Here is a 25,910-nt window from a genome sequence, read left to right on the forward strand (position 1 = left end):
GCAGCACTCCCTCAGTACTGACCCTCTGATACTGCAGCACTCCCTCAGGACTGACCCTCTGACAGTGCAGCACTCCCTCAGGACTGCAATGCAGCTTCAGCCTAGATTTATGTGCTTTGATTTGTGGAGCTAACTTTGTTGTGCTTAATTCTCAGGAGGGAACTGTATCCTCCATTCTCCCCAGTATCTGTAGCTTGTTTTCATGGTAACATTTATTGACCATAGCTTTGTCTGTCTGTTCCCATCTCCACACCTTTTTGCCTTCTGTACCACAGTTTTAATCTCTAATCTCTAATGCCCCCTAATCTCTTCCCAACCTTCCCTTTCGTCCCCCGTTCCTCCTTTTTAAATCAACATTAAACCCATCACATTTCCACTTGCCTTTAGTTGTGCAGTCTCCAAACATTACCTCTATTTATCCTAACTGAAAATGTGTTGCTGGAAAAGCGCAGCAGGTCAGGCAGCATCCAAGGAGCAGGAGAATCGACGTTGCGGGCATAAGCCCTTTCTCCTCTATTTCTCCCTGTCCACAGACCAGCTGAGTTTCTCCAGCATTCCCTGTGTTTATTTCAGATTCCCAGCATCCACAGTGTTTTTTCAATTATCCCAGAACGTTAGCCTTTGGGTTACAAATCATTACCATTGCACCATCCTTCCCCCCGCTGATTCTCTACTGTATCTTCATCCATTCTGTGTAGTAGTGTACAACTAACCCTGTGCCTTTTAGAGATTCTGCCAGTCTAACTTGCTACTTTGTCCGTTGCAAGTGCAAAGCCTCAGCAGCAATGTCCCTCCAGTGGGTGGGGGGAGGGGTGTGTGGGGGCCAGAATGGGAGGTACATGTGAGTTTAGACAGCTGGGATTGGCGGGTTGCAGGTTACTGGTTCACCTGAAGGCAGAGGAAGGAGGCAGGCTGGGGTGGGAGCTGGGACGGGGAAAAGGGAGGAGTGGTTTTTGCAGAAGTTTTACAGGTTTCTCACTCCTTGCCCTCAGTGTGCCAGCCTGGGGATTCCCTGCTCTACATCTTGAGTGAGACTGTCTGAGACTGAACAGGCAGCAACCTCAGAGAGAGTGTAATCACCAGGCTGTCTGTTATTAGCAAAGGGACTTCCTGCTCACCCAGCCGTCTCATTTCATTGCCTATTCTTTGGCCTGTGACCGTTGTTTACTTTCCTCAGCTCAATAGAGGAAGTCCCTCTGTGATTATATTTAGACTCGGTTTATCTCACACGTCAGTTTAGAGTCAAACCAATCGCCTGTGTTCTAACCCCAGTCCTTGTGACAGCCGTAGATGATGCTCTGTGCCTTGACTCAGAAGCTCAGGGGTCCCAGGCCCAGTTCAACAGGCTCTGAGCACCTCGATGCAGCGTGATGCTGCAGTGCAGTACTAAAGTAGTGTTGGCCAACCCCAGGGGTTGCTTTTTGAAAGATAGCCTGTCTGTGCTCTCTGTTAGATGTAAATGATCCCCTGGTAGTATTTGGAAAGAACTGCGCCACACACAAGCGTTCATTGGGCATGAAGCGATGGGACTTGATCGTGTTTTTGTCATTTATTTTTATTTCCTGACCCTCCTATTGCAGCTCAGTGAGTGTGGCAGACTCCAAGCTGGTTCCCTGAACTTGTTCGGTCTCGCCTGACCTTTAACACGTTGCTTGGAGCCGCTTCCTTCTGTGTGCTTTTTGAGGTCTAAATCCAACTGAGCTCTTGTTTCAAACCCTCCTACTTCCCTCTCACATACTTTCCCTGAGGTTGCAATCCGTCAGAATAGAGAGAGAGAGAGGGTGTGTGTGTGTGTGTGTGTGTGTGTGTGTCAGGGAGGGAGAGTCAAAACTCACCTGGGCACTGCATCCAGCCAATGAGCTCATTCTCTGAATGGGTGCCATCTTACAGTATTCACCAACTTCAATCACACTCAAGGTAACAAGTTCCTCCCAACCATTACTGTCAGTGCAGGAGAGTAATGTTTTCGGTGTCCTTCCCTGAAACCCTGGACATTTGAAGGTTCGGAGAACAGGACCTGGTGGGCAAGATGCTTACTGTCCAGCAGAAGACAGTGTCTGGTCCACCAATGTTGATTTTGCCTCAGAGCTGGGATGCTGTTGCAATCCCAGCAGAGGACAGTGCACAGCAGAGGTTAGCGTGAGCAAACTTTACAACAGCTTGCGCCCAGATTGTCTCCTAAGTCTTATTAATGAGAACGAGAGATTCCCAGATGATGGAGGGAGTGCAAGAATGGTTTCCGAGTGTTGAACTTTGAAGGAAATGTCAGAGAGATGGCATCACTAAGATTGGCAGGCGAATGGTAAAGACAGAGAAAGTTCGAACTCAACGGTGAGTCTAGTTCCTGAGATTTAATGGGCATTTTCAGACCAATATCTGGAAGTTCTCCTGCAGTGATTGACACAAGGAGCTGACTCCCAGACAAAACAAAGAACAACATCCCTATCATTGTTTGAGAATGGCTGGATGTGGCAGAAAGGTTCAGTGGATGCGTTATTATGGGGCAAATGAACTAAAGTCAACTGGATGGAGGAGGCGGGTCAATCCCACCTGTGTCTCAGAAAGTTGTAGCGTTATATTTATTTTTCGCTAAGTTGTGCAGGAACTGGTAATCGATCTTGAGAGAGGTGGAATTGCTCTTCGCAAAGAAAGCAGCACTTGAAAAGAAAATTGGCTGAGGGAGTGTCTCAGACAGACAAGAAAAGGAACTCTTTTTGGTACTGAGTGTGCTGAATAATCGTCGCCAGTTTCCACTGTGGCTGTGGGGAGAGACAGCAAGTGCTACAGTATTATTAAAGGGCCTTTGGCAATTGGTTCGAAAGTGCCGAACTATTGTTAAGGGGAGAGGCACCAGTTAGTGTGAGAGGCAGAAGCCCGGATATAGCAGCAAGTTAGCACTGGTGGAAAAAGTGACGATACTTGGAGTGGAGCCAACCGAAGGGGTGATCCTTGTCAGTAACAGCAGCGTGTGTGTGTGTAATTCAGTCGGAAGTGTGCATGTGGTTGGTAGAGTTTACTGCAGACTGCAAATTCAGCTCCAACACCAAATGCTAGCAGCTCCTCTGGGTAGTCACTGGGGATACGTTGCCTCACTTTATCAACCACAAGCCTCTTGCTAATGAACACCCAAACAAGGAGCGAGGGTGAGCACAGCAGGTCAGGCAGCATCCCGAGGAGCAGGAGAGTCGACGTTTCGGGCATAAGCCCGAATTCCTGACGATGGGCTTATGCCCGAAACGTCGACTGACCTGCTCCTCGGGATGCTGCCTGACCTGCTGCGCTTTTCCAGCACCACACTCTGGATTCTAATCTCCAGCGTCTGCAGTGCACACTTTCACTTAAGGAACAAGAGTGGGCCACTCGGTCGGTTTTTTGCCTGCCCTGACATTCAGTAAAATCTGATTTTAACCACAACTCCACATGCCACCTCCCTTGATAATAATTCATCCCCTTTGCTAATTAACAATCTATCTACCTCTGCCTTCAACAGACTTAAAGATTTAGCATTTACAGCCTTTTGATTCCAGAGATTCACAACCCTCAGAGATAAAAATGTTTCCTTACCTCTGTCTATAGAGGCACCCCCTTATTTTTAAACAATGAATCGTCATTTTAAATCCTCCCACAAGAGGGAACATTGTCTTGCATTGGTTTCTCCTTATCTCTGTATGTTGTGTACCAGCCCAGCCACGACCAGATCAAACCTGACTGTTAACTAATACTGCATCTAATGGCAAGAACAAGAATTAAATCTGCATACCGAGCAAACCCTAAATCCAATCCTCCCTTATTCAATTCCTGACAACCTTCCAGATCCCAGATCCTGCTTCCAGCAGTTTCTAATCCAACAGTCCCTAATCCAAATCCTCACAGTGTTCCCTGATCCCATGTTCCTGCTTCTAGCAGTCTCTAATCCAACACTCCTTAATTCAGTTCCTCACAATGTTCCCAATCCCATGTTCCTGCTGCCACTTTCTCATAACACTTCCTGAGTCAAATCCTTAACAATATTGCCTGATCTAAATCATGAAATATCCTGTAATCCTATATTTCCAAGGAGGTTCCCTAAACCAGTTTCTGACAACACTCCCTGGTCCCATTCCTGATAACAGTCCCTGGTCCCATTCCTGATAACACTCCCTGGCCCCATTCCTGACAACATTCCCTGATCCCATTCCTGATAACACTCCCTGGCCCCATTCCTGATAACACTCCCTGGCCCTATTCCTGACAACACTCCTTGATCATATTCCTGATAACACTCCCTGATCCCATTCCTGACAACACTCCCTGGTCCCATTCCTGATAACACTCCCTGGCCCCATTCCTGACAACATTCCCTGATCCCATTCCTGATAACACTCCCTGGCCCCATTCCTGATAACACTCCCTGGCCCTATTCCTGACAACACTCCTTGATCATATTCCTGATAACACTCCCTGATCCCATTCCTGACAACACTCCTTGATCCCATTCCTGATAACACTCCCTGGCCCCATTCCTGACAACACTCCCTGATCCCATTCCTGATAACATCCCCAGATTCTATTGTTACTAACAATCCTCCTTCACCCTGTTCCCAATAACACTACCTGCTCCCATTCTCAAGAGTTGAAATCCAGTAACACGTGATGATCTGGGTCTTTACTTCCTATGTCCTGCTTACACTTATTCTCTCTTCATTCTTGAGCATTACTGACAAGTTATCATTACTGCCCATTCAACATCCAGGAAACAACTGAAGATCTTGCTTGGTTATTTCAGAGTTTACTTGACAGAATTCTCAGAGAAGGTAACAAACACTATAGCTAAAGGGGAACTGGTCGCTCTAATGTATTAGGGTTTCCAAAGGCATTTGATAATTGGGCACCTTAATAAGATAAGAGCTCATGGTGTTTGAGCTCTTCTATTAGTCTGGATAGAGGATTAGCTAATAAATAGAAAACAGAGCTGAATAAGGTTGGCAACCTGTAACTAGTGGTTGATAATGCTCTGAGATGTTTCCATTGAGATAGAGATGAGGAGGAATTTCTTATTTCAGAGAATAGTGAATCTGAGATATTCTTTACCATGAAGGGCAGTCGAAGCTGGGTCATTAAAATATATTCAAGGCAGAGAGAGACAGATTTTTAATCAGTAAGACAATTAACGGTTCGGGGGAGAAGGCAGAATAGTGGAGTTGAGGATTATCAGATCAGCCAAGATCTTTTTAAATAGTGGAGCAGATTCAATGGGCTGAATGGCCCACTTTTGCTCCTGTGATTTATGGCTTCATGGAGAGAGAGAGAGAGAGAGAGAGAGAGAGAGAGAGAGAGGTTAACCTCATAATGTAGCAAGGCTGATAGCTCTTGTAGGCCATAATGGAGAATATCCTTCCTGACAAACATTGGTGAACTTGTTGGATTTAAGACTTTCTGAGAGTTTGATGCCCTTGTTTACTGTTATAAGTTGTTTATCGCTAAGTTTGAAACTGCCTGGGTGGGATTTGAGCTCCCTTCCTCTATGTTACTAGTGTACTCAACAACTGGACTGATGGAACATATTCACTAAATGAAATGAGTGAAACTATCTCTCAGCCTGATAAGCCACACGTTGACCAAAGTTTAACCCAATACAAGGATTTCTTTGAACCTTATAGCATAAACAACCATTCAGCCCCAATGCACTTGTACTGTCCCTCTAAAAGAGAGATCCGACTGCTTCCACTCTTCTGTCCTTTTAACACGTGTCCTGTGAATTTTCTCCTGCTAACACTTATCATATGACCGTTGGAAAGCTGCCATTGAATTCACTCCTTATGCTTTCGACATTCCACATCGTAACAAGTCAGTCTGAAGAAACGTTTTTCTTTGTCCCTCTGGTTCCTTCTGGTGACTGAACTCCCTGATTTCTCCTTCTCTCTTCTTTCAAAGCCCAAATGATTTTGCAGACGTCTGCCAAATCGCTCTTCAACAAACTCTGCACCAACAGTCTAGCATCAATTATGTCCTTTAATACTCGACAGACGTGCTCTGAGTCCCTCTTGAATTCCATCCAGTGTACACTCTGTGTCTGAACCTGAGAGAGTGCAACCAGGCAAGAGAGTGGAATGACCTGTGTGCAGTGATGCTGTTCTGTCACTCCCCCTTATTGAATGATTGCCAATCTCATGAGATCTCAACTGCTTGGTATTTTACGGCATGGTTATAAATCTATCTCTCGGCCCTTTTGTCTGAATATTTTATTAGCTCAAGCAGAAATTGGACAGGCTGCAGGCTCTCTGAACAGCTGAGACACAAAATATGCAGCTTCCAGTCCGACAGCAGCACTGCCTCAACACTTGACTCACTGCCTTGGAGTTAGGGAGCAAAAGCTTGCATACCTTTAATGTCTTTAACTTCTTCATGAACAGAGATCAGACTAATATTACACTGAATCACATATTATGGCAAATGTCAGAGTTTTTTACATTTCAATGCGATCTCTCCCACTCTTCTAAACTCCAGTGAATATAATCCGAATCAATCCAATCCCTCCTTGGCCAACAGGCCTGCTAAAGCTGGAGTCAGTCTGGTCAGCCTTCACTGCTCTACAATGAGAGCATCCTTCCTTAGACCGAAACTGCACACGATATTCCAAATGTGATCTCACCACATCGCATACAGCAGAACCTCCCTGCTCCTGTACTCGAACGTTCTCTCTGTGAAGACCAACACACCAGGCTCAGAGGGTAATGGGACACATCCGGGCAGTGGGCACTGATTAACATCCGGGTAGTGGGCACTGATTAAAATCCAGACAGTGGGCACTGATTCACATCCAGACAGTGGGCACTGATTCACATCCGGGTAGTGGGCACTGATTCACATCCGGGTAGTGGGCACTGATTAACATCCGGGTAGTGGGCACTGATTAACGTCCAAGTAGTGGGCACTGATTCACATCCGGGCAGTGGGCACTGATTCACATCCAGACAGTGGGCACTGATTCACATCCAGACAGTGGGCACTGATTAACATCGAGGTAGTGGGCACTGATTCACATCGAGGTAGTGGGCACTGATTCACATCCAGACAGTGGGCACTGATTCACATCGAGGTAGTGGGCACTGATTCACATCCAGACAGTGGGCACTGATTCACATCGAGGTAGTGGGCACTGATTCACATCCAGGCAGTGGGCACTGATTCACATCGAGGTAGTGGGCACTGATTCACATCCAGACAGTGGGCACTGATTCACATCCGGGTAGTGGGCACTGATTCACATCCAGACAGTGGGCACTGATTCACATCCGGGTAGTGGGCACTGATTCACATCCAGGTAGTGGGCACTGATTCACATCCGGGTAGTGGGCACTGATTCACATCCAGACAGTGGGCACTGATTCACATCCAGACAGTGGGCACTGATTCACATCCGGGTAGTGGGCACTGATTCACATCCAGGTAGTGGGCACTGATTCACATCCGGGTAGTGGGCACTGATTCACATCGAGGTAGTGGGCACTGATTCACATCCAGACAGTGGGCACTGATTCACATCCAGGTAGTGGGCACTGATTCACATCCGGGTAGTGGGCACTGATTCACATCCAGGTAGTGGGCACTGATTCACATCGAGGTAGTGGGCACTGATTCACATCCAGGTAGTGGGCACTGATTCACATCCAGGTAGTGGGCACTGATTCACATCGAGGTAGTGGGCACTGATTCACATCCAGGTAGTGGGCACTGATTCACATCCAGACAGTGGGCACTGATTAACATCCAGACAGTGGGCACTGATTCACATCCAGGTAGTGGGCACTGATTCACATCCAGACAGTGGGCACTGATTAACATCCAGACAGTGGGCACTGATTCACATCCGGGTAGTGGGCACTGATTCACATCCGGGTAGTGGACACTGATTAACATCCAGGTAGTGGGCACTGATAAACGTCCAAGTAGTGGGCACTGATTCACATCCGGGTAGTGGGCTCTGATTCACATCCAGGTAGTGGGCACTGATTCACATCGAAGTAGTGGGCACTGATTCACATCCGGGTAGTGGGCACTGATTAACATCCGGGTAGTGGGCACTGATTAACGTCCAAGTAGTGGGCACTGATTCACATCCGGGTAGTGGGCACTGATTCACATCCAGACAGTGGGCACTGATTCACATCCACGTAGTGGGCACTGATTCACATCCAGACAGTGAGCACTGATTCATATCCAGGTAGTGGGCACTGATTCACATCCAGACAGTGGGCACTGATTCATATCCAGGTAGTGGGCACTGATTCACATCCAGACAGTGGGCACTGATTAACGTCCAAGTAGTGGGCACTGATTCACATCCGGGTAGTGGGCTCTGATTCACATCCGGGTAGTGGGCTCTGATTCACATCCAGAGAGTGGGCACTGATTCACATCCAGGTAGTGGTCACTGATTAACGTCCAAGTAGTGGGCACTGATTCACATCCGGGTAGTGGGCTCTGATTCACATCCAGACAGTGGGCACTGATTCACATCCAGGCAGTGGGCACTGGTTCACATCCGGGTAGTGGGCACTGATTAGCATCCGGGTAGTGGGCACTGATTAAAATCCAGACAGTGGGCACTGATTCACATCCAGACAGTGGGCACTGATTCACATCCGGGTAGTGGGCACTGATTCACATCCGGGTAGTGGGCACTGATTAACATCCGGGTAGTGGGCACTGATTAACGTCCAAGTAGTGGGCACTGATTCACATCAGGGCAGTGGGCACTGATTCACATCCAGACAGTGGGCACTGATTCACATCCAGGTAGTGGGCACTGATTCACATCCAGGTAGTGGGCACTGATTCACATCCGGGTATTGGGCACTGATTCACATCGAGGTAGTGGGCACTGATTCACATCGAGGTAGTGGGCACTGATTCACATCCAGGTAGTGGGCACTGATTCACATCGAGGTAGTGGGCACTGATTCACATCCAGACAGTGGGCACTGATTAACATCCAGACAGTGGGCACTGATTCACATTCAGGTAGTGGGCACTGATTCACATCCAGGTAGTGGGCACTGATTCACATCCAGACAGTGGGCACTGATTCACATCCAGACAGTGGGCACTGATTCACATCCAGGTAGTGGGAACTGATTCACATCCAGACAGTGGGCACTGATTAACATCCAGACAGTGGGCACTGATTCACATCCAGACAGTGGGCACTGATTCACATCCGGGTAGTGGGCACTGATTCACATCCGGGTAGTGGGCCCTGATTAACATCCAGGTAGTGGGCACTGATAAACGTCCAATTAGTGGGCACTGATTCACATCCAGACAGTGGGCACAGATTCACATCCGGGTAGTGGGCACTGATTCACATCCAGACAGTGGGCACTGATTCACATCCGGGTAGTGGGCTCTGATTCACATCCAGGTAGTGGGCACTGATTCACATCCAGACAGTGGGCACAGATTCACATCCAGGCAGTGGGCACTGATTCACATCCGGGTAGTGGGCACTGATTCACATCCAGACAGTGGGCACTGATTCACATCCAGGTAGTGGGCACTGATTCACATCCAGGTAGTGGGCACTGATTCACATCCGGGTAGTGGGCACTGATTCACATCGAGGTAGTGGGCACTGATTCACATCCAGGTAGTGGGCACTGATTCACATCGAGGTAGTGGGCACTGATTCACATCGAGGTAGTGGGCACTGATTCACATCGAGGTAGTGGGCACTGATTAACATCCAGACAGTGGGCACTGATTCACATCCAGGTAGTGGGAACTGATTCACATCCAGACAGTGGGCACTGATTAACATCCAGACAGTGGGCACTGATTCACATCCGGGTAGTGGGCACTGATTCACATCCAGACAGTGGGCACTGATTAACATCCAGACAGTGGGCACTGATTCACATCCGGGTAGTGGGCACTGATTCACATCCGGGTAGTGGGCACTGATTAACATCCAGGTAGTGGACACTGGTTCACATCGAGGTAGTGGGCACTGAATAACATCCGGGCAGTGGGCACTGGTTCACATCTGGGTAGTGGGCACTGATTTACATCCAGGTAGTGGGCACTGATTAGCATCGAGGTAGAGGGCAGTGATTCACATCCGGGTAGTGGGCACTGATTCACATCCACGTAGTGGGCTCTGATTCACATCCGGGTAGTGGGCACTGATTCACATCCAGACAGTGGGCAGTGATTCACATCCGGGTAGTGGGCACTGATTCACATCCGGGTAGTGGGCACTGATTAACATCAAGGTAGTGGGCACTGATTCACATCCAGACAGTGGGTACTGATTTACATCCAGGCAGTGGGCATTGATTCACATCCACATAGTGGGCACTGATTCACATCCAGGTAGTGGGCAGTGATTCACATCCACGTAGTGGGCACTGGGTCACATCCGGGTAGTGGGCACTGATTCACATCCGGGTAGTGGGCACTGATTTACATCCAGACAGTGGGCACTGATTCACATCCAGGTAGTGGGCACTGATTAACATCCAGGTAGTGGGCACTGATTCACATTCGGGTAGTGGGCACTGATTCACATCGAGGTAGTGGGCACTGATTAACATCCAGGTAGTGGGCACTGATTCACATCCAGGTAGTGGGCACTGATTCACATCCGGGTAGTGGGCACTGATTAACATCAAGGTAGTGGGCACTGATTCACATCCAGACAGTGGGTACTGATTTACATCCAGGCAGTGGGCATTGATTTACATCCACATAGTGGGCACTGATTCACATCCAGGTAGTGGGCAGTGATTCACATCCACGTAGTGGGCACTGGGTCACATCCGGGTAGTGGGCACTGATTCACATCCGGGTAGTGGGCACTGATTTACATCCAGACAGTGAGCACTGATTCACATCCAGGTAGTGGGCACTGATTAACATCCAGGTAGTGGGCACTGATTCACATCTGGGTAGTAGGCACTGATTCACATCCAGACAGTGGGCACTGATTCACATCCAGGTAGTGGGCACTGATTCACATCCGGGTAGTGGGCACTGATTCACATCCAGGTAGTGGGCACTTATTCACATCCAGACGGTGGGCACTGATTCACATCCAGACAGTGGGCACTGATTCACATCCGGGTATTGGGCACTGATTCACATCCAGGTAGTAAGCACTGATTAACATCCAGACAGTGGGCACTGATTCACATCCAGGTAGTGGGCACTGATTCACATCGAGGTAGTGGGCACAGATTCACATCCGGGTAGTGGGCACTGATTATCATCCGGGTAGTGGGCACTGATTAACATCCAAGTAGTGGGCACTGATTAACATCGAGGAAGTGGGCACTGGTTCACATCCGGGTAGTGGGCAGTGATTCACATCCGGGTAGTGGGCACTGATTCACATCCAGGTAGTAAGCAATGATTAACATCCAGACAGTGGGCACTGATTCACATCCGGGTAGTGGGCACTGATTCACATCCAGACAGTGGGCACTGATTCACATCCGGGTATTGGGCACTGATTCACATCCAGGTAGTGGGCACTGATTCACATCCGGGTAATGGGCACTGATTCACATCCAGGTAATGGGCACTGATTAACATCCAGCTAATGGGCACTGAATTACATCCGGGTAATGGGCACTGATTCACATCCGGGTAATGGGCACTGATTCACATCGAGGTAATGGGCACTGGTTCACATCCAGACAGTGGGCACTGATTCACATCCGGGTAGTGGGCACTGATTCACATCCAGGTAGTGGGCACTGATTCACATCCGGGTAATGGGCACTGATTCACATCAAGGTAGTGGGCACTGGTTCACATCCAGACAGTGGGCACTGATTGACATCCAGACAGTGGGCACTGATTAACATCCGGGTAATGGGCACTGATTAACATCCAGACAGTGGGCACTGATTCACATCCGGGTAATGGGCACTGATTCACATCCAGACAGTGGGCACTGATTAACATCCAGTTAGTGGGCACCGATTCACATCCAGACAGTGGGCACTGATTAACATCCAGGTAGTGGGCACCGATTCACATCCAGACAGTGGGCACTGATTAACATCGAGGTAGTGGGCACTGATTCACATCCAGGTAGTGGGCACTGATTCACATCCAGACAGTGAGCACTGATTAACATCCAGGTAGTGGGCACCGATTCACATCCAGACAGTGGGCACTGATTAACATCCAGGTAGTGGGCACTGATTTACATCCAGGTAGTGGGCACTTATTCACATCCAGGTAGTGGGCACTGATGCACATCCAGATAGTGGGCACTGATTCACATCCGGGTAGTGGGCACTGATTCACATCCAGGTAGTGGGCACTGATTCACATCCAGACAGTGGGCACTGATTAACATCGAGGTAGTGGGCACTGATTCACATCCAGGTAGTGGGCACTGATTCACATCCAGACAGTGGGCACTGATTAACATCCAGGTAGTGGGCACCGATTCACATCCAGACAGTGGGCACTGATTAACATCCAGGTAGTGGGCACTGATTTACATCCAGGTAGTGGGCACTGATTCACATCCAGGTAGTGGGCACTGATGCACATCCAGATAGTGGGCACTGATTCACATCCGGGTAGTGGGCACTGATTCACATCCAGGTAGTGGGCACTGATTCACATCCAGACAGTGGGCACTGATTCACATCCAGACAGTGGGCACTGATTCACATCCGGGTAATGGGCACTGATTCACATCCAGGTAATGGGCACTGATTAACATCCAGACAGTGGGCACTGATTCACATCCGGGTAATGGGCACTAATTAACATGCAGGTAATGGGCACTGATTAACATCCGGGTAATGGGCACTGATTCACATCGAGGTAGTGGGCACTGGTTCACATCCAGACAGTGGGCACTGATTCACATCCGGGTAATGGGCACTGTTTCACATCGAGGTAGTGGGCACTGGTTCACATCCAGACAGTGGGCACTGATTGACATCCAGACAGTGGGCACTGATTAACATCCGGGTAATGGGCACTGATTCACATCCAGACAGTGGGCACTGATTAACATCCAGACAGTGGGCACTGATTCACATCCAGACAGTGGGCACTGATTAACATCCAGTTAGTGGGCACTGATTCACATCCAGACAGTGGGCACTGATTAACATCGAGGTAGTGGGCACTGATTAACATCCAGGTAGTGGGCACCGATTCACATCCAGACAGTGGGCACTGATTAACATCCAGGTAGTGGGCACTGATTCACATCCGGGTAGTGGGCACTGATTCACATCCAGGTAGTGGGCACTGATTCACATCCGGGTAGTGGGCACTGATTAACATCCGGGTAGTGGGCACTGATTCACATCCAGACAGTGGGCACTGATTCACATCCAGGTAGTGGGCACTGATTCACATCCAGACAGTGGGCACTGATTCACATCCGGGTAGTGGGCACTGATTCACATCCGGACAGTGGGCACTGATTCACATCCAGGTAGTGGGCACTGATTCACATCCAGACAGTGGGCACTGATTCACATCCGGGTAGTGGGCACTGATTCACATCCGGGTAGTGGGCACTGATTAACATCCAGGTAGTGGGCACCGATTCACATCCAGACAGTGGGCACTGATTAACATCCAGGTAGTGGGCACTGATTCACATCCAGGTAGTGGGCACTGATTAACATCCAGTTAGTGGGCACTGATTCACATCCAGACAGTGGGCACTGATTAACATCGAGGTAGTGGGCACTGATTCACATCCAGGTAGTGGGCACTGATTCACATCCAGACAGTGGGCACTGATTCACATCCAGACAGTGGGCACTGATTAACATCCGGGTAGTGGGCACTGATTCACATCCACGTAGTGGGCACTGATTAACATCCGGGTAGTGGGCACTGATTCACATCCACGTAGTGGGCACTGATTCACATCCAGACAGTGGGCACTGATTCACATCCAGGTAGTGGGCACTGATTCACATCCGGGTAGTGGGCACTGATTCACATCCAGACAGTGGGCACTGATTCACATCCAGGTAGTGGGCACTGATTTACATCCAGACAGTGGGCACTGATTAACATCGAGGTAGTGGGCACTGATTCACATCCAGACAGTGGGCACTGATTCACATCCAGACAGTGGGCACTGATTAACATCCAGGTAGTTGGCACCGATTCACATCCAGACAGTGGGCACTGATTAACATCCAGGTAGTGGGCACTGATTCACATCCGGGTAGTGGGCACTGATTCACATCCAGGTAATGGGCACTGATTCACATCCAGGTAGTGGGCACTGATTCACATCCAGGTAGTGGGCACTGATTCACATCCAGACAGTGGGCACTGATTCACATCCGGGTAGTGGGCACTGATTAACATCCAGGTAGTGGGCACCGATTCACATCCAGACAGTGGGCACTGATTAACATCCAGGTAGTGGGCACTGATTCACATCCAGGTAGTGGGCACTGATTAACATCCAGTTAGTGGGCACTGATTCACATCCAGACAGTGGGCACTGATTAACATCGAGGTAGTGGGCACTGATTCACATCCAGGTAGTGGGCACTGATTCACATCCAGACAGTGGGCACTGATTCACATCCAGACAGTGGGCACTGATTAACATCCGGGTAGTGGGCACTGATTCACATCCACGTAGTGGGCACTGATTCACATCCAGACAGTGGGCACTGATTCACATCCAGGTATTGGGCACTGATTCACATCTGGGTAGTGGGCACTGATTCACATCCAGACAGTGGGCACTGATTCACATCCAGGTAGTGGGCACTGATTCACATCCAGACAGTGGGCACTGATTAACATCCAGTTAGTGGGCACTGATTCACATCCAGACAGTGGGCACTGATTAACATCGAGGTAGTGGGCACTGATTCACATCCAGGTAGTGGGCACTGATTCACATCCAGACAGTGGGCACTGATTAACATCCAGGTAGTTGGCACCGATTCACATCCAGACAGTGGGCACTGATTAACATCCAGGTAGTGGGCACTGATTCACATCCGGGTAGTGGGCACTGATTCACATCCAGGTAGTGGGCACTGATTCACATCCGGGTAGTGGGCACTGATTCACATCCAGGTAATGGGCACTGATTCACATCCGGGTAGTGGGCACTGATTCACATCCAGGTAGTGGGCACTGATTAACATCCAGGTAGTGGGCACTGATTCACATTCGGGTAGTGGGCACTGATTCACATCGAGGTAGTGGGCACTGATTAACATCCAGGTAGTGGGCACTGGGGTTTATTATATTGCTGTGGAGACTGGGACATATCCAATCGCCATTTCCTGAAGGAACCAGGAGCTGTGGCGATTACAGATTAACCCAAAGCACGATTGTAAACTTCTGTTGGGGATTGGAAAGGGAAGATAGTTTTTGTGAGTCAGGGAAAGCAGTTCTGCATCTCCATAGCAACAGCCCAGAGACATACACACAATGGCTAATGATTGGAGTGGACACTCAGACAGGGTTGCTGATGGGTATCAATTGAAGGTCAGACAAACTCTAAATGTTGGACTATTAGCCAGGTGGACTGGGAATAAAAAGAACTACTGGATTCTCTGAGTTAGCGATTCACTAGTGGTGTGGGAATGCGGTGGGACAGGAGAGACGGGGGTGACTGAGAAGAGGTGACAAATTCATAGTATCTGGGAGGATTGTCCTTTTCCTGCTGTGTGGGCTTGCTGCATCCCAGCACTGGATCCCTGTGTGTGTGACAGAGTGAGAGAGTGAAAGCAAGACAAAGAGAAATACAGGAGGAAAAAGAGAAAGAGAAGGGTGTCGGGAGAGAGAGTGTAATAAAGGTCCAATGCAAGCACTTTCTGAGTAATATCGGAAGTGTCTCATCGATAGATAAGCTCCACTCGCCTCTGTGATTGGCAGCAGATTTGTGATTCCTCAGGATGAAGTGATGCTTGGATACAGATTCTGGAATACCCCACTGCAGGCTCATTTCCAGTTCGATAAGGGCCGGTCCAGAGGCCAGGCTAATTCTCAATTTGCTTAAGGCTGTCGGGATGGTATTGGTTTCCCTGGTCTTTCAGTGATTTATTGGAACATTGCCCTCTGTAAATCCAAACAGCCAACTTGCTGGTTGTCTGCAGGAAATTGGGGCATTGCAGAGTGAGGATCACCACTGGCTCTGGCTGTTGTTCTGGGGCCAGCCACTATCTTCCAGGCTATGTATTACCAGAGGTGTGTCTTTACTGATGTCTCTCACTGCCCTAACCACTCTCTCTCTCTCTCTCTCTCTCTCTCTCTCTGTGTTTCAGAGTAAATCTTGGAGGAAGATCAAGAACATGGTGCATTGGTCACCCTTTGTAATGTCCTTCAAGAAACGGTATCCATGGATACAGCTAGCAGGACATGCAGGTAGGTTCTCACCCCATACAATGACTGCTCCCAAGTTATCCACACACTCTCAGGTTATTTAAACACTCCCAGGTTATCCACACCCTCCCAGGTTATTCACATACGTATTCCGTACACCACCCTTCCCATGCATCAACCCATCCATACCCCACCCCAACCATATATCACCCCATCCATACATCACGCTATCCATATATTTACCCTTCCTATGCATTCTATGATATATATTATCCCATCACATACATCATCACAATCTCTGCATTATCCCATCATGTACATTATTCCATTACATGTTATTCCCATCTGATACTTTATCCCATCCTACATCATCAGTCCTATCTCTTTTCACTGAGCTTTTTGACCCAATTCGGTATTCTTCAGCGATAGATTGTGCTCCTGAGTTGTAACAGGCGTTTCCTTCAAGCTCATGGGATTGACCAGCTGCTGATAGTCTTTTCCGAAACCTGGACACTGTGCTGTGAAATTCCAGCAGCTGAAAGCAGAATGCAATCGCACAAAATCTAAACACAGGGATCATAAGAACTGGGTTCGTGCCTCAAATGAAGTCAAGTGGAAGTGAATAGACAGAAATCTGTTGGATGTCTTTGAGTGTGATTGATTCCTGTGTTCAGAGGGGCTGTCTGTCTTGAATCTTAATCAACAGTTGTTCTCTCAAACTGCGCCGACCTCAGGTTTGAACCATTGCGAGTAAAGGACCTATAGCAACTCAGTGAACCTCAGTATCTCAAGAGCTGAATTTCCAATGCAAATGTGTCCAAGCAAATCACTTACAAAGAAAATGCAAACCATTTTTAACTAAAAGTTATATAAGAGCCCAAACTTAATCTGATGTCTTCCTTTTAAATTAATTAAGGGAGCCAGTTACATAGAATTGAAAAAATGTAACCTTTATCCCAATTACTACTTCAGTGCTCTGAGGAATAATGTGTGTGGTAAGTTGACAGATCATCAGGGATAGGAGAATAACAAGAAATCAGTGTTGCTGCAGTTTTTTTAAAAAAAGCATATTTAGGATCTCCACTCTTAACTAGTGGGTGAAACTGAAATTCATTTAAAAACGCTAAATCATTTCTATGGATTGTTCTGGAACATTGGCATCTGGCCAGCAATGTGGAAAATTGCCCAGGTATATCCTGTACACAAACAGCAGGACAAATCTGACCTGACCAATTCCCGCCCCGTCAGTCTACTCTCGATCATCACGAAAGTGATGGAAGGGGTCGTCAACGGTGATATCAAACAGCACCCATTCAGCAATAACCTGCTCAGTGACGCCCAGTTTGGGTTCTACCTGGGTCACACATTTATTATAATCTTATATAGTGCAATATGCTCAATTCTAATTCCTCAAACTCCAGAAAGTTTCAACCCAATCAAATCAGTGTCTCCTCATCGGAGAATGTATGAATTGTGCATCGGAACTTGTGGAAAGCTTTTGAGAAAGTGACACATGAAAAGCTTTCATACAGAGGGCTATCTAAGGCTGGGGGGGTGGGGGCTGCAGAGAGGAATTGAGCTGAAAGGGAATGAAGGGTAATTATGAAGAGATTGAAGAGGTGTTTTTTTTTTCAGGGGGGGGAGTGCTGGTCAGCTAGGGAGCCACCCAAGTTTGTAATATCTATCCATACTCTCTCCAACAGGTAGCTTCAAGGCTGGAGCAAATGGAAAGATTTTGAAGAAGTATTGTGAGTGTGAGCAGAGGTGCCTGGACCAGCTGATGGATGATACTCTGTGCCCCTATGTGCCAGCTTACCACGGTGAGGTGGAGAAGGATGGTGAGAGGTACAACCAGATGGATGACCTGCTCGCAGAGTTTGACCTGCCCTGTGTGATGGACTGCAAAATGGGAGTCAGGTGTGTGTTGTCTGGACCTTCATCGTGACAGTGGCAGAACTTGGGGGGCTGTGGGGCTGTTGTGATCATTGACAGGGCTATGACCAATGGCTGGTGGGATTGGAGAGCTGGGGCTGTGGTGATGATCAATGCGTTTGTGACCAATGGCAGGAGGGTGAGGAAGAGTTGGGACTGTTATAATAATTGAGAAGGTTGTGACCAATGACAGGAGTGCCTGTGTGCGTGTCTATGTGTGTGTGTGCGTGTGTGTGTGCGTGTGCGCATGTGTGTGTGGTGGGGAGCCTGTTGTGATGATTGATGAGTTTGTGACCAATGAAGGATTGAGGGGTGGGACTTTCGTGCTAATTGACAGGTTTGTGGTTAATGGCAGGAGTTGTGTAGGGGTGGGGCTGTTGGATAAGGGACATTTTAGATTAGATTAGATGAGATTAGATTACTTACAGTGTGGAAACAGGCCCTTCGGCCCAACAAATCCACACCGACCCGCCAAACCGTACCCACCCAGACCCATTCCCCTACATTTACCCCTTTACCTAACACTACAGGCAATTTAGCATGGCCAATTCACCTAATCTGCACATTTTTGGATTGTGGGAGGAAACCGGAGCACCCGGAGGAAACCCACACAGACACAGGGAGAACGTGCAAACTCCACACAGAGAGTCGCCTGAGGCGGGAATTGAACCCGGGTCTCTGGTGCTGTGAGGCAGCAGTGCTAACCACTGTGCCACCCATCAACATACTGTGAATACTCCTGCAATAACTCCTCCAAACATGTAGCATGGCTGAGTGCCTTTTTTTTCATTCCCTTGCACATTATTTCCACTTAAGCAATCATCTAATATTTGCTTCAAAACCTCCATGTTTGCAATGTTGTTATACCTTGGTCCTAATAACTAGTATTTCACAGTTGGACAGCACACCAGGAGACCATTTGACCCATCATACCTATTCCAGTGTTTTGAAGGAACTATCTCATTGGCCTACTTGTCCCACCATTCCCTGTTTCAAAGACACTCCCACTACATTAAATTAAACATTAATTTCCACCAGTCTCTCACTTGGATCTTGTGATGATCTAGAGTCTAAGATTAGATTAGGTTCCCTACAGTATGGAAACAGGCCCTTCGGCCCAACAAGTCCACACTGACCCTCCGAAGAGTAACCCACCCAGACCCATTCCCCTACTAATGCAACTATCACTATGGGAGATTTAGTAAGGCCAATTCACCTGACCTGTACATCTTTGGACTGTGGGAGGAAACCCATGCAGACATGGGGAGAACGTGCAAACTCCACACAGACAGTTGCCTGAGGCTGGTATTGAACCTGGGACCCTGTTGCTGTGAGGCAGTAGTGCTAACCATTGAACCATCATGAGTCAATGGATACCTTGATTGTTAACCTTTGAATCCTCCCTCTCCATCTAGCTCACAAAGATGAACACCCCTGGCCTAGGACACCAAGAGGGCAACGTGGGTAAGGTTGTGAAAACTCCAGGACTGCCCAGTGATCTTTAGAAATTATTGCCTCTCCTGACCATGATACTCCCTAAGAGGCAATTTTCAGTCTGTTATAAGACTCCAGAAGGAGAGAGGTGGCAGTTTGAATGATGGTCAGGAGTACAGGGTAAATGAAAGGGAATCCAGGCCCTGCTCTCAACTTGTTGTTTGTGATTTTCACAGGACTTACCTGGAAGAGGAGCTGACTAAAGCCAGGAAGAAGCCCAGCCTGAGAAGGGACATGTATCTGAAGATGGTAGAGGTGGATCCAGATGCACCAACAGAAGAGGAGAAGGCTCAGCGTGCTGTTACCAAGCCACGCTACATGCAGTGGAGAGAGACCATCAGCTCCACCTCTACTCTTGGCTTCCGGATCGAGGGAGTCAAGGTGAGGGTAACGGACACTGCTCCGACCTACTCGGTGGAGAGGGGCAAGTGGTCAGACCACTGGAGGCCTCACATTACGGCCAGTTTTGGAGAGGGCGGGTAGGTTGGCAGAACAGTTCCATTCACTCCCATGGTGCCCTCAGCTTGGAAATACTGGGAGGTGGGTGCCCTCACATTGTGAGGTGAAGGAGGAAATTGAATTGTCACCCTTTTCAGACAGAATTTATTGTTCCCTCAGTCTTTTTCAAAAACTCTCTTCTCCAGAAAGAGGATTTACAAATATATTCAGAGCAGAGTTAGACAGATTTTGCTGGACCAGGGAGTCAAGGATTATCGGAGGGCGGACAGGAAAGTGGGTGGCATCCAGATCATCCACTTGGAGCTGAGCTTCTTCGTGTGAGCACTTGCGAGTGTCTTTGAAATCTTTCTGTTGAGCAGCCTCTGATCTTTGACCATTAATAGGTTGGGGAATGAGGGGGAGTGGCTGATTGACCTTTGAGTCCAGTTGCTGAGGGTGTGAATGTTCACCTCTACTCTCAGGGTTCCCTCCTGGATGGCCCTCACCCTGGTACACTGCTCTGCCCTGGTGATGGGTAGACTCTTGTGTGTGCAGTAATGACGGTCACGTTAGGATTGGGGGTCAGTGACTCATCACATGTAGAGAGGTGTGGAAGCGATGGCTACCTTTTAGATCACAGATTACCTGCCTCAACTGCTGGGCCCCAACGCCATCAATGCAGTTGATGAGTTAGAAATATAGAGCAGGAGTAGACCACTCATCCCTTTGAGCCTGCTCTGCCATTCCACACCATCATGGCTGATCGTCCAACTCAGTGCTCTGTTCCTAGTTTCTCTCCACTTCTTGAATCCCATATCCTGACCACCCCCTGCCCCGCTCAGTCAGAGCCCATCGACTTGGAGATGCTACACAGGGTCAAATGTAGAAGCTGTTCCCTTGAGAAGCTGGGTCTGCACTAACGCTGTGCTGTGGAAAGGTCACTGTCATGTTTGCCATACCACATCAGTGACTAGACATCAAAAGTGTTTCATTGGTTGTAAAGTTCTCAGGTTGTGATGCAAACCGCTATACAAATGCACATTCTTCCTATTATCTGCGGTTTCTCCCTGCATGTAATTCCAAAATCCATTCCTGGTGTTTCGGGTCTCCAGGATAACACTAGAGAAGGGAGGTTAAAGTCTCCTACGTTTCAAAAAACAAAGCTGCTGGATTTTTTTTTCCCTCTCCGTGCAGCTCTGGCCCTGTTCCCTGTGCTGTGGGAATGCCTGGAACTGGCAGTTCTGTCTGGAACAGCAGTCCTGTTTGACAGCAGCTCTGAAAGGTCATGTGCTGAGGCATAAACCGAGATGTAAATTAACACTGAGGCAATGAAAACAAAGCCAACAGCAGCCACTCACTTCAGGGGCAGGAGAGTGGCAAGGAGCATTTGATGCAATTTATTTCAGTTTAAGAGTTGGAATTTCCAACATAACATCCTGCATCCTTCTAGCGCCTTTAGTATACATTTTGTCCCCACTTATTTATCATTTTTGACAATCACCAATGATCTCAACGTGCTTTCGAGCCAATGAAATGCATTTGAAATGTAATCACCTAATTTATGCACTGCAAGATTCCACAAACAGCAATGCTGTTTTCTGTACTGGTTGAGGGCTAGTTATGGGGCAGGGCGTTGGGAATAAATCACCTGCACCTTGTGGTTCCATAGGAATGTAGATTTGCCTGAGCAGGAGGACTGTGCCTGGGCACTGACACCTCATCTGAGACACAGCAACTCAATTGGTGCAGTGCAGTGCTCCCTCAGTGCTGGGGGGGGGGGGGGGGGGGGGGGGGGGGGGGGGGGGGGGGGGGGGGGCGGAGAGTGGTTGGCTTTCTGCCACTTAGAGTCAGAGAGATGTACAGCACGGAAACAGACCCTTCGGTCCAACTCGTCCATGCCGACCAGATATCCCAACCCAACCTAGTCCCATCTGCCAGCACCTGGCCCATATCCCTCCAAACCCTTCCTATTCATAAACCCATCCAAATGCCTCTTAAATGTTGCAATTGTACCAGCCTCCACCACTTCCTCTGGCAGCTCATTCCATACATGTACCACCCTTTGTGTGAAAAAGTTGCCCCTTAGGTCTCTTTTATATCTTTCCCCTCTCACCCTAAACCTATGCCCTCTGGTTCTGTACTCCCTGACCCCAGGGACTCCCTGACTTTGTCTATTTATCCTATCCATGCCCCTCATGATTTTGTAAACCCCTACAAAGTCACCCCTCAGCCTCTGGCGCTCCAGGGAAAACAGCCCCAGCCTGTTCAGCCTCTCCCTATAGCTCAAATTCTCCAACCCTGGCAACATCCTTGTAAATCTTTTTGGAACCCTTTCAAGTTTCACAACATCTTTCCGATAGGAAGGAGACCAGAATTGCACGCAATATTCCAACGGTGGCCTAACCAATGTCCTGTACAGCCGCAACATGACCTCCCAACCCGTGTACTCAATACTCTGACCATTAAAGGAAAGCATACCAAACACCTTCTTCACTATCCTGTCTACCTGTGACTCCACTTTCAAGGAGCTATGAACCTGCACTCCAAGGTCTCTTTGTTCAGCAACACTCCCTGGGACCTTACCATTAAGTGTATAAGTCCTGCTAAGATTTGCTTTCCCAAAATGCAGCACCTCACATTTATCTGAATTCAACTCCATCTGCCACTCCTCAGCCCATTGGCCCATCTGATCAAGATCCTGTTGTAATCTGAGGTAACCTCCTTCGCTGTCCACTACACCTCCAATTTTGGTGTCATCTGCAAACTTACTAACTGTACCTCTTATGCTCGCATCCAAATCATTTATGTAAATGACAAAAAGTAGAGGGCCCAGCACCGATCCTTGTGGCTCTCCACTGGTCACAGGCCTCCAGTCTGAAAAACAACCCTCCACCACCACCCTCTGTCTTCTACCTTTGAGCCAGTTCTGTATCCAAATGGCTAGTTCACCCTGTATTCAGTGAGATCTCACCTTGCTAACCAGTCTCCAATGGGGACCCTTATTGAACGCTTTACTGAAGTCCATATAGATCACATCTACTGCTCTGCCCTCATCAATCCTCTTTGTTACTTCTTCAAAGAACTAGCTCAGCATGAGGGTACTCAGAACAAAGGCACAGAACAGACACCTTCCACGGTGCTATCAGTATTCAATACTAAACTACACGGCAGACATCTTCTAAGGTGCTATCAATGTTCAACATTGAGCTACACAGCAGACATAGAATTGTACAGTACAGAAACAGACCCTTCAGTCTAACTCATTCACGCCGACCAGGTTTCCCAAATTAAACGAATCCCACTTTCCTGTATTTGGCCCATATGCCTCTAAATCTTTCCTATCCATCTACCTATCCCAGTATCTTAAATGTTGTCACTGTCCCTGCATCTACCACTTCCTCTGGCAGTTTATTCCACATACGGACCACTCTCTGTGTGAAAGGGTTCTCCCTCAGGTCCCTTTTAAATCTTCCGTCTCTGACCATTCAACACTGAGCTACACAATAGACATCATCCAAGGTGCTATCACCAGTAGGTACTGAGCTACCACAAGAAGATATCCGGATAGGTGACTAAAAAATATGGTTTACAAGGTCAGTCTAAAGAGTGTTTTAAAGGAGAAAAGTGAGGCACAAAAGTGGAGAGTTTAGGGAGGGGGCTCCTGAGATTCGAAAGCATGCCCACCTATGGTGCAGTAATTAAGGTCAGAGGCTGAGGCCTGATTTATAGGAGAACAAATATCTCAGATCAGAAGACAGGAACAGGAGGGTTTACATTGTAGCTTCACGTTGGACGCTGCCTGACCTTCTGTGCTTTTCCAGCACCACTCTAAACAAAGATTGTAGCTTCATGTGTGAGTGAGCTTGAAGTGTAGCGCTGTGTATTGGTGCATATAAGTTGATGTTAGAGTATGTTCTGATGTAAATAAATATGTGTTGATGTACGTGCACTTGTAGGAGCATGTTTGTATGTGTATAGGAATATTCATTGGTGTGTATTAGTGCATGTGAGGGTTAGTGTGCATGAGTGTTTGCTGGCGTACGTGTGTGTGTAAGAGTATGTTCTGGTGTAAATGAGCGTGTGTTGGTGAATATGGGTGTTTATAAGAGTTTGTATGACTGCATATAGGAGTACACATTAGTGTGTATAGATGGTGCAAGGGGTGTGTATGAGTATATTGGTGGACACAAGTGTTGGTGTGTATTAGTGTGTGTTGATGTGTATTTGTGTGTTTGTGTCTGAGTGTGTGATTGTATATATAGACGTGTATATGGGTGAAGGTATGTGAGAGTGTGTGTTGGTTATGAGTGTGTGTTGGTGGATATGATGGTTGGTGTATGTGAGGGACGGTGTGTGTGGTACGTGTGAGGGGGTGTTTGCGTAATATGTATGAGCTGATTTGATTTGATTGATTTATTGTCACGTTTACTTAAATACAGTGAAAAGCTTTGTTTACAAGCAGTATAGGCAGATCATAGTAAGCAAAGACATACAGATCGTAGGATGAGAAAAACTAGACAGAGGCATACTGGTTATGTTGCACAGGACGTGCACTAGGCAAGGTCAACATTATTTGAAGTCCGAGAGTCCATTCATCAGGGAATGGCAGAGAAGAAGCTGCTCTTGAAACTACTGCTGGGTGTGTTCAAGCTTCTGTACCTTCTGCCAGGCAGAAGAGGTTGTAGGAGAGCATTACTGGGGTGGGAGGGGTCTTTGGTGATGTCGGCAGTCTTTCCCTGGCAATGGGCCATGTAAATGGAGTCCGTGGAAGGATGGCTGGCTTCTGTGATGGTCTGGGATGTGCATATGATCTTCTATAGTTTCTTACAGTCTTGAGCATAGCAATTGCCATACCAGATCATCGTGCTTTCAATGCTGTGTCTATGTTTGAGTGTGTATGGTATGTAAGTGTGTGCGTGTGTTTGTGTATGGCACGTTTAATTACTTCATCTGCCTTTTCTGCAGTACACAGTATAATAATTTCTTGCTTTCTCTGTGTCCTACTGTTACTTTACTCTGCGTTTGACTGTTCCTGTTGTCTGTTCAGGCAGAGTAAAGACCACATTCCACCAACTGGAATTCAATAGAGTATGTCGACTCTAAGATGAGATTCTGTGGATTAACAGCCACTGTCTAAACAATCCTTTTTTATTTAATTGACCCATGCTCAGAAGGAATATGTTCAAACTTCACATCGTATTTTGAAAAACTGAGAGCTTGGGTAGATTATAGTTGCTTTCTCCATGGTAACACCTCAATTGATTAAAGTTGACTGAAGAGCCAGTCAACGCCCACGTTTCCTGGAGTATAAATTGTTGTGACAAGATTTGGCATTCTTGTCTGTGTCTTGACGAGCACAAAATTCAGCAATATGTGATGAGGAAGTGTCACTGGACCTGAAACGTGAACTCTAATTTCTCTTCATAGATGCTGCCAGACCTGCTGAGCTCTTCCAGCCGTTTCTGTTTTGATTCAGCATCGTGTGTTTGTTTTCAGTAGTTCTATACCTTGTACTCTATGCTACTCTCTCCCCAACCCCACCCTCCTTTAGCTTATCTCTCCACGCTTCAGGCTCACTGCCTTTATTCCTGATGAAGGGCTTTTGCCCGAAACGTCGATTTCGCTGCTCGTTGGATGCTGCCTGAACTGCTGTGCTCTTCCAGCACCACTAATCCAGTTCTATACCTGTGTTGGGTAACAGGAAGAGGCTCAAC

At 47.8% G+C, this 25,910-nt stretch overlaps 1 protein-coding gene across 1 annotated transcript in view; it reads left to right on the forward strand.

Annotated features, from left to right (window-relative positions):
- Positions 1–25,910, forward strand: part of LOC140456638 (inositol-trisphosphate 3-kinase B-like) — a 137,805-nt gene that overhangs the window by 84,533 nt on the left and 27,362 nt on the right. Inside the window, exons 2-4 of the mRNA XM_072550753.1 lie at positions 16,275–16,374; positions 18,036–18,249; positions 19,935–20,139. Coding sequence (XP_072406854.1) covers positions 16,275–16,374; positions 18,036–18,249; positions 19,935–20,139 — 519 coding nt within the window. The remainder of the gene's footprint in view (positions 1–16,274; positions 16,375–18,035; positions 18,250–19,934; positions 20,140–25,910) is intronic.

This window comes from Chiloscyllium punctatum, chromosome 3 (genome assembly GCF_047496795.1).
Source record: "Chiloscyllium punctatum isolate Juve2018m chromosome 3, sChiPun1.3, whole genome shotgun sequence".
NCBI lineage: Eukaryota > Metazoa > Chordata > Chondrichthyes > Orectolobiformes > Hemiscylliidae > Chiloscyllium > Chiloscyllium punctatum.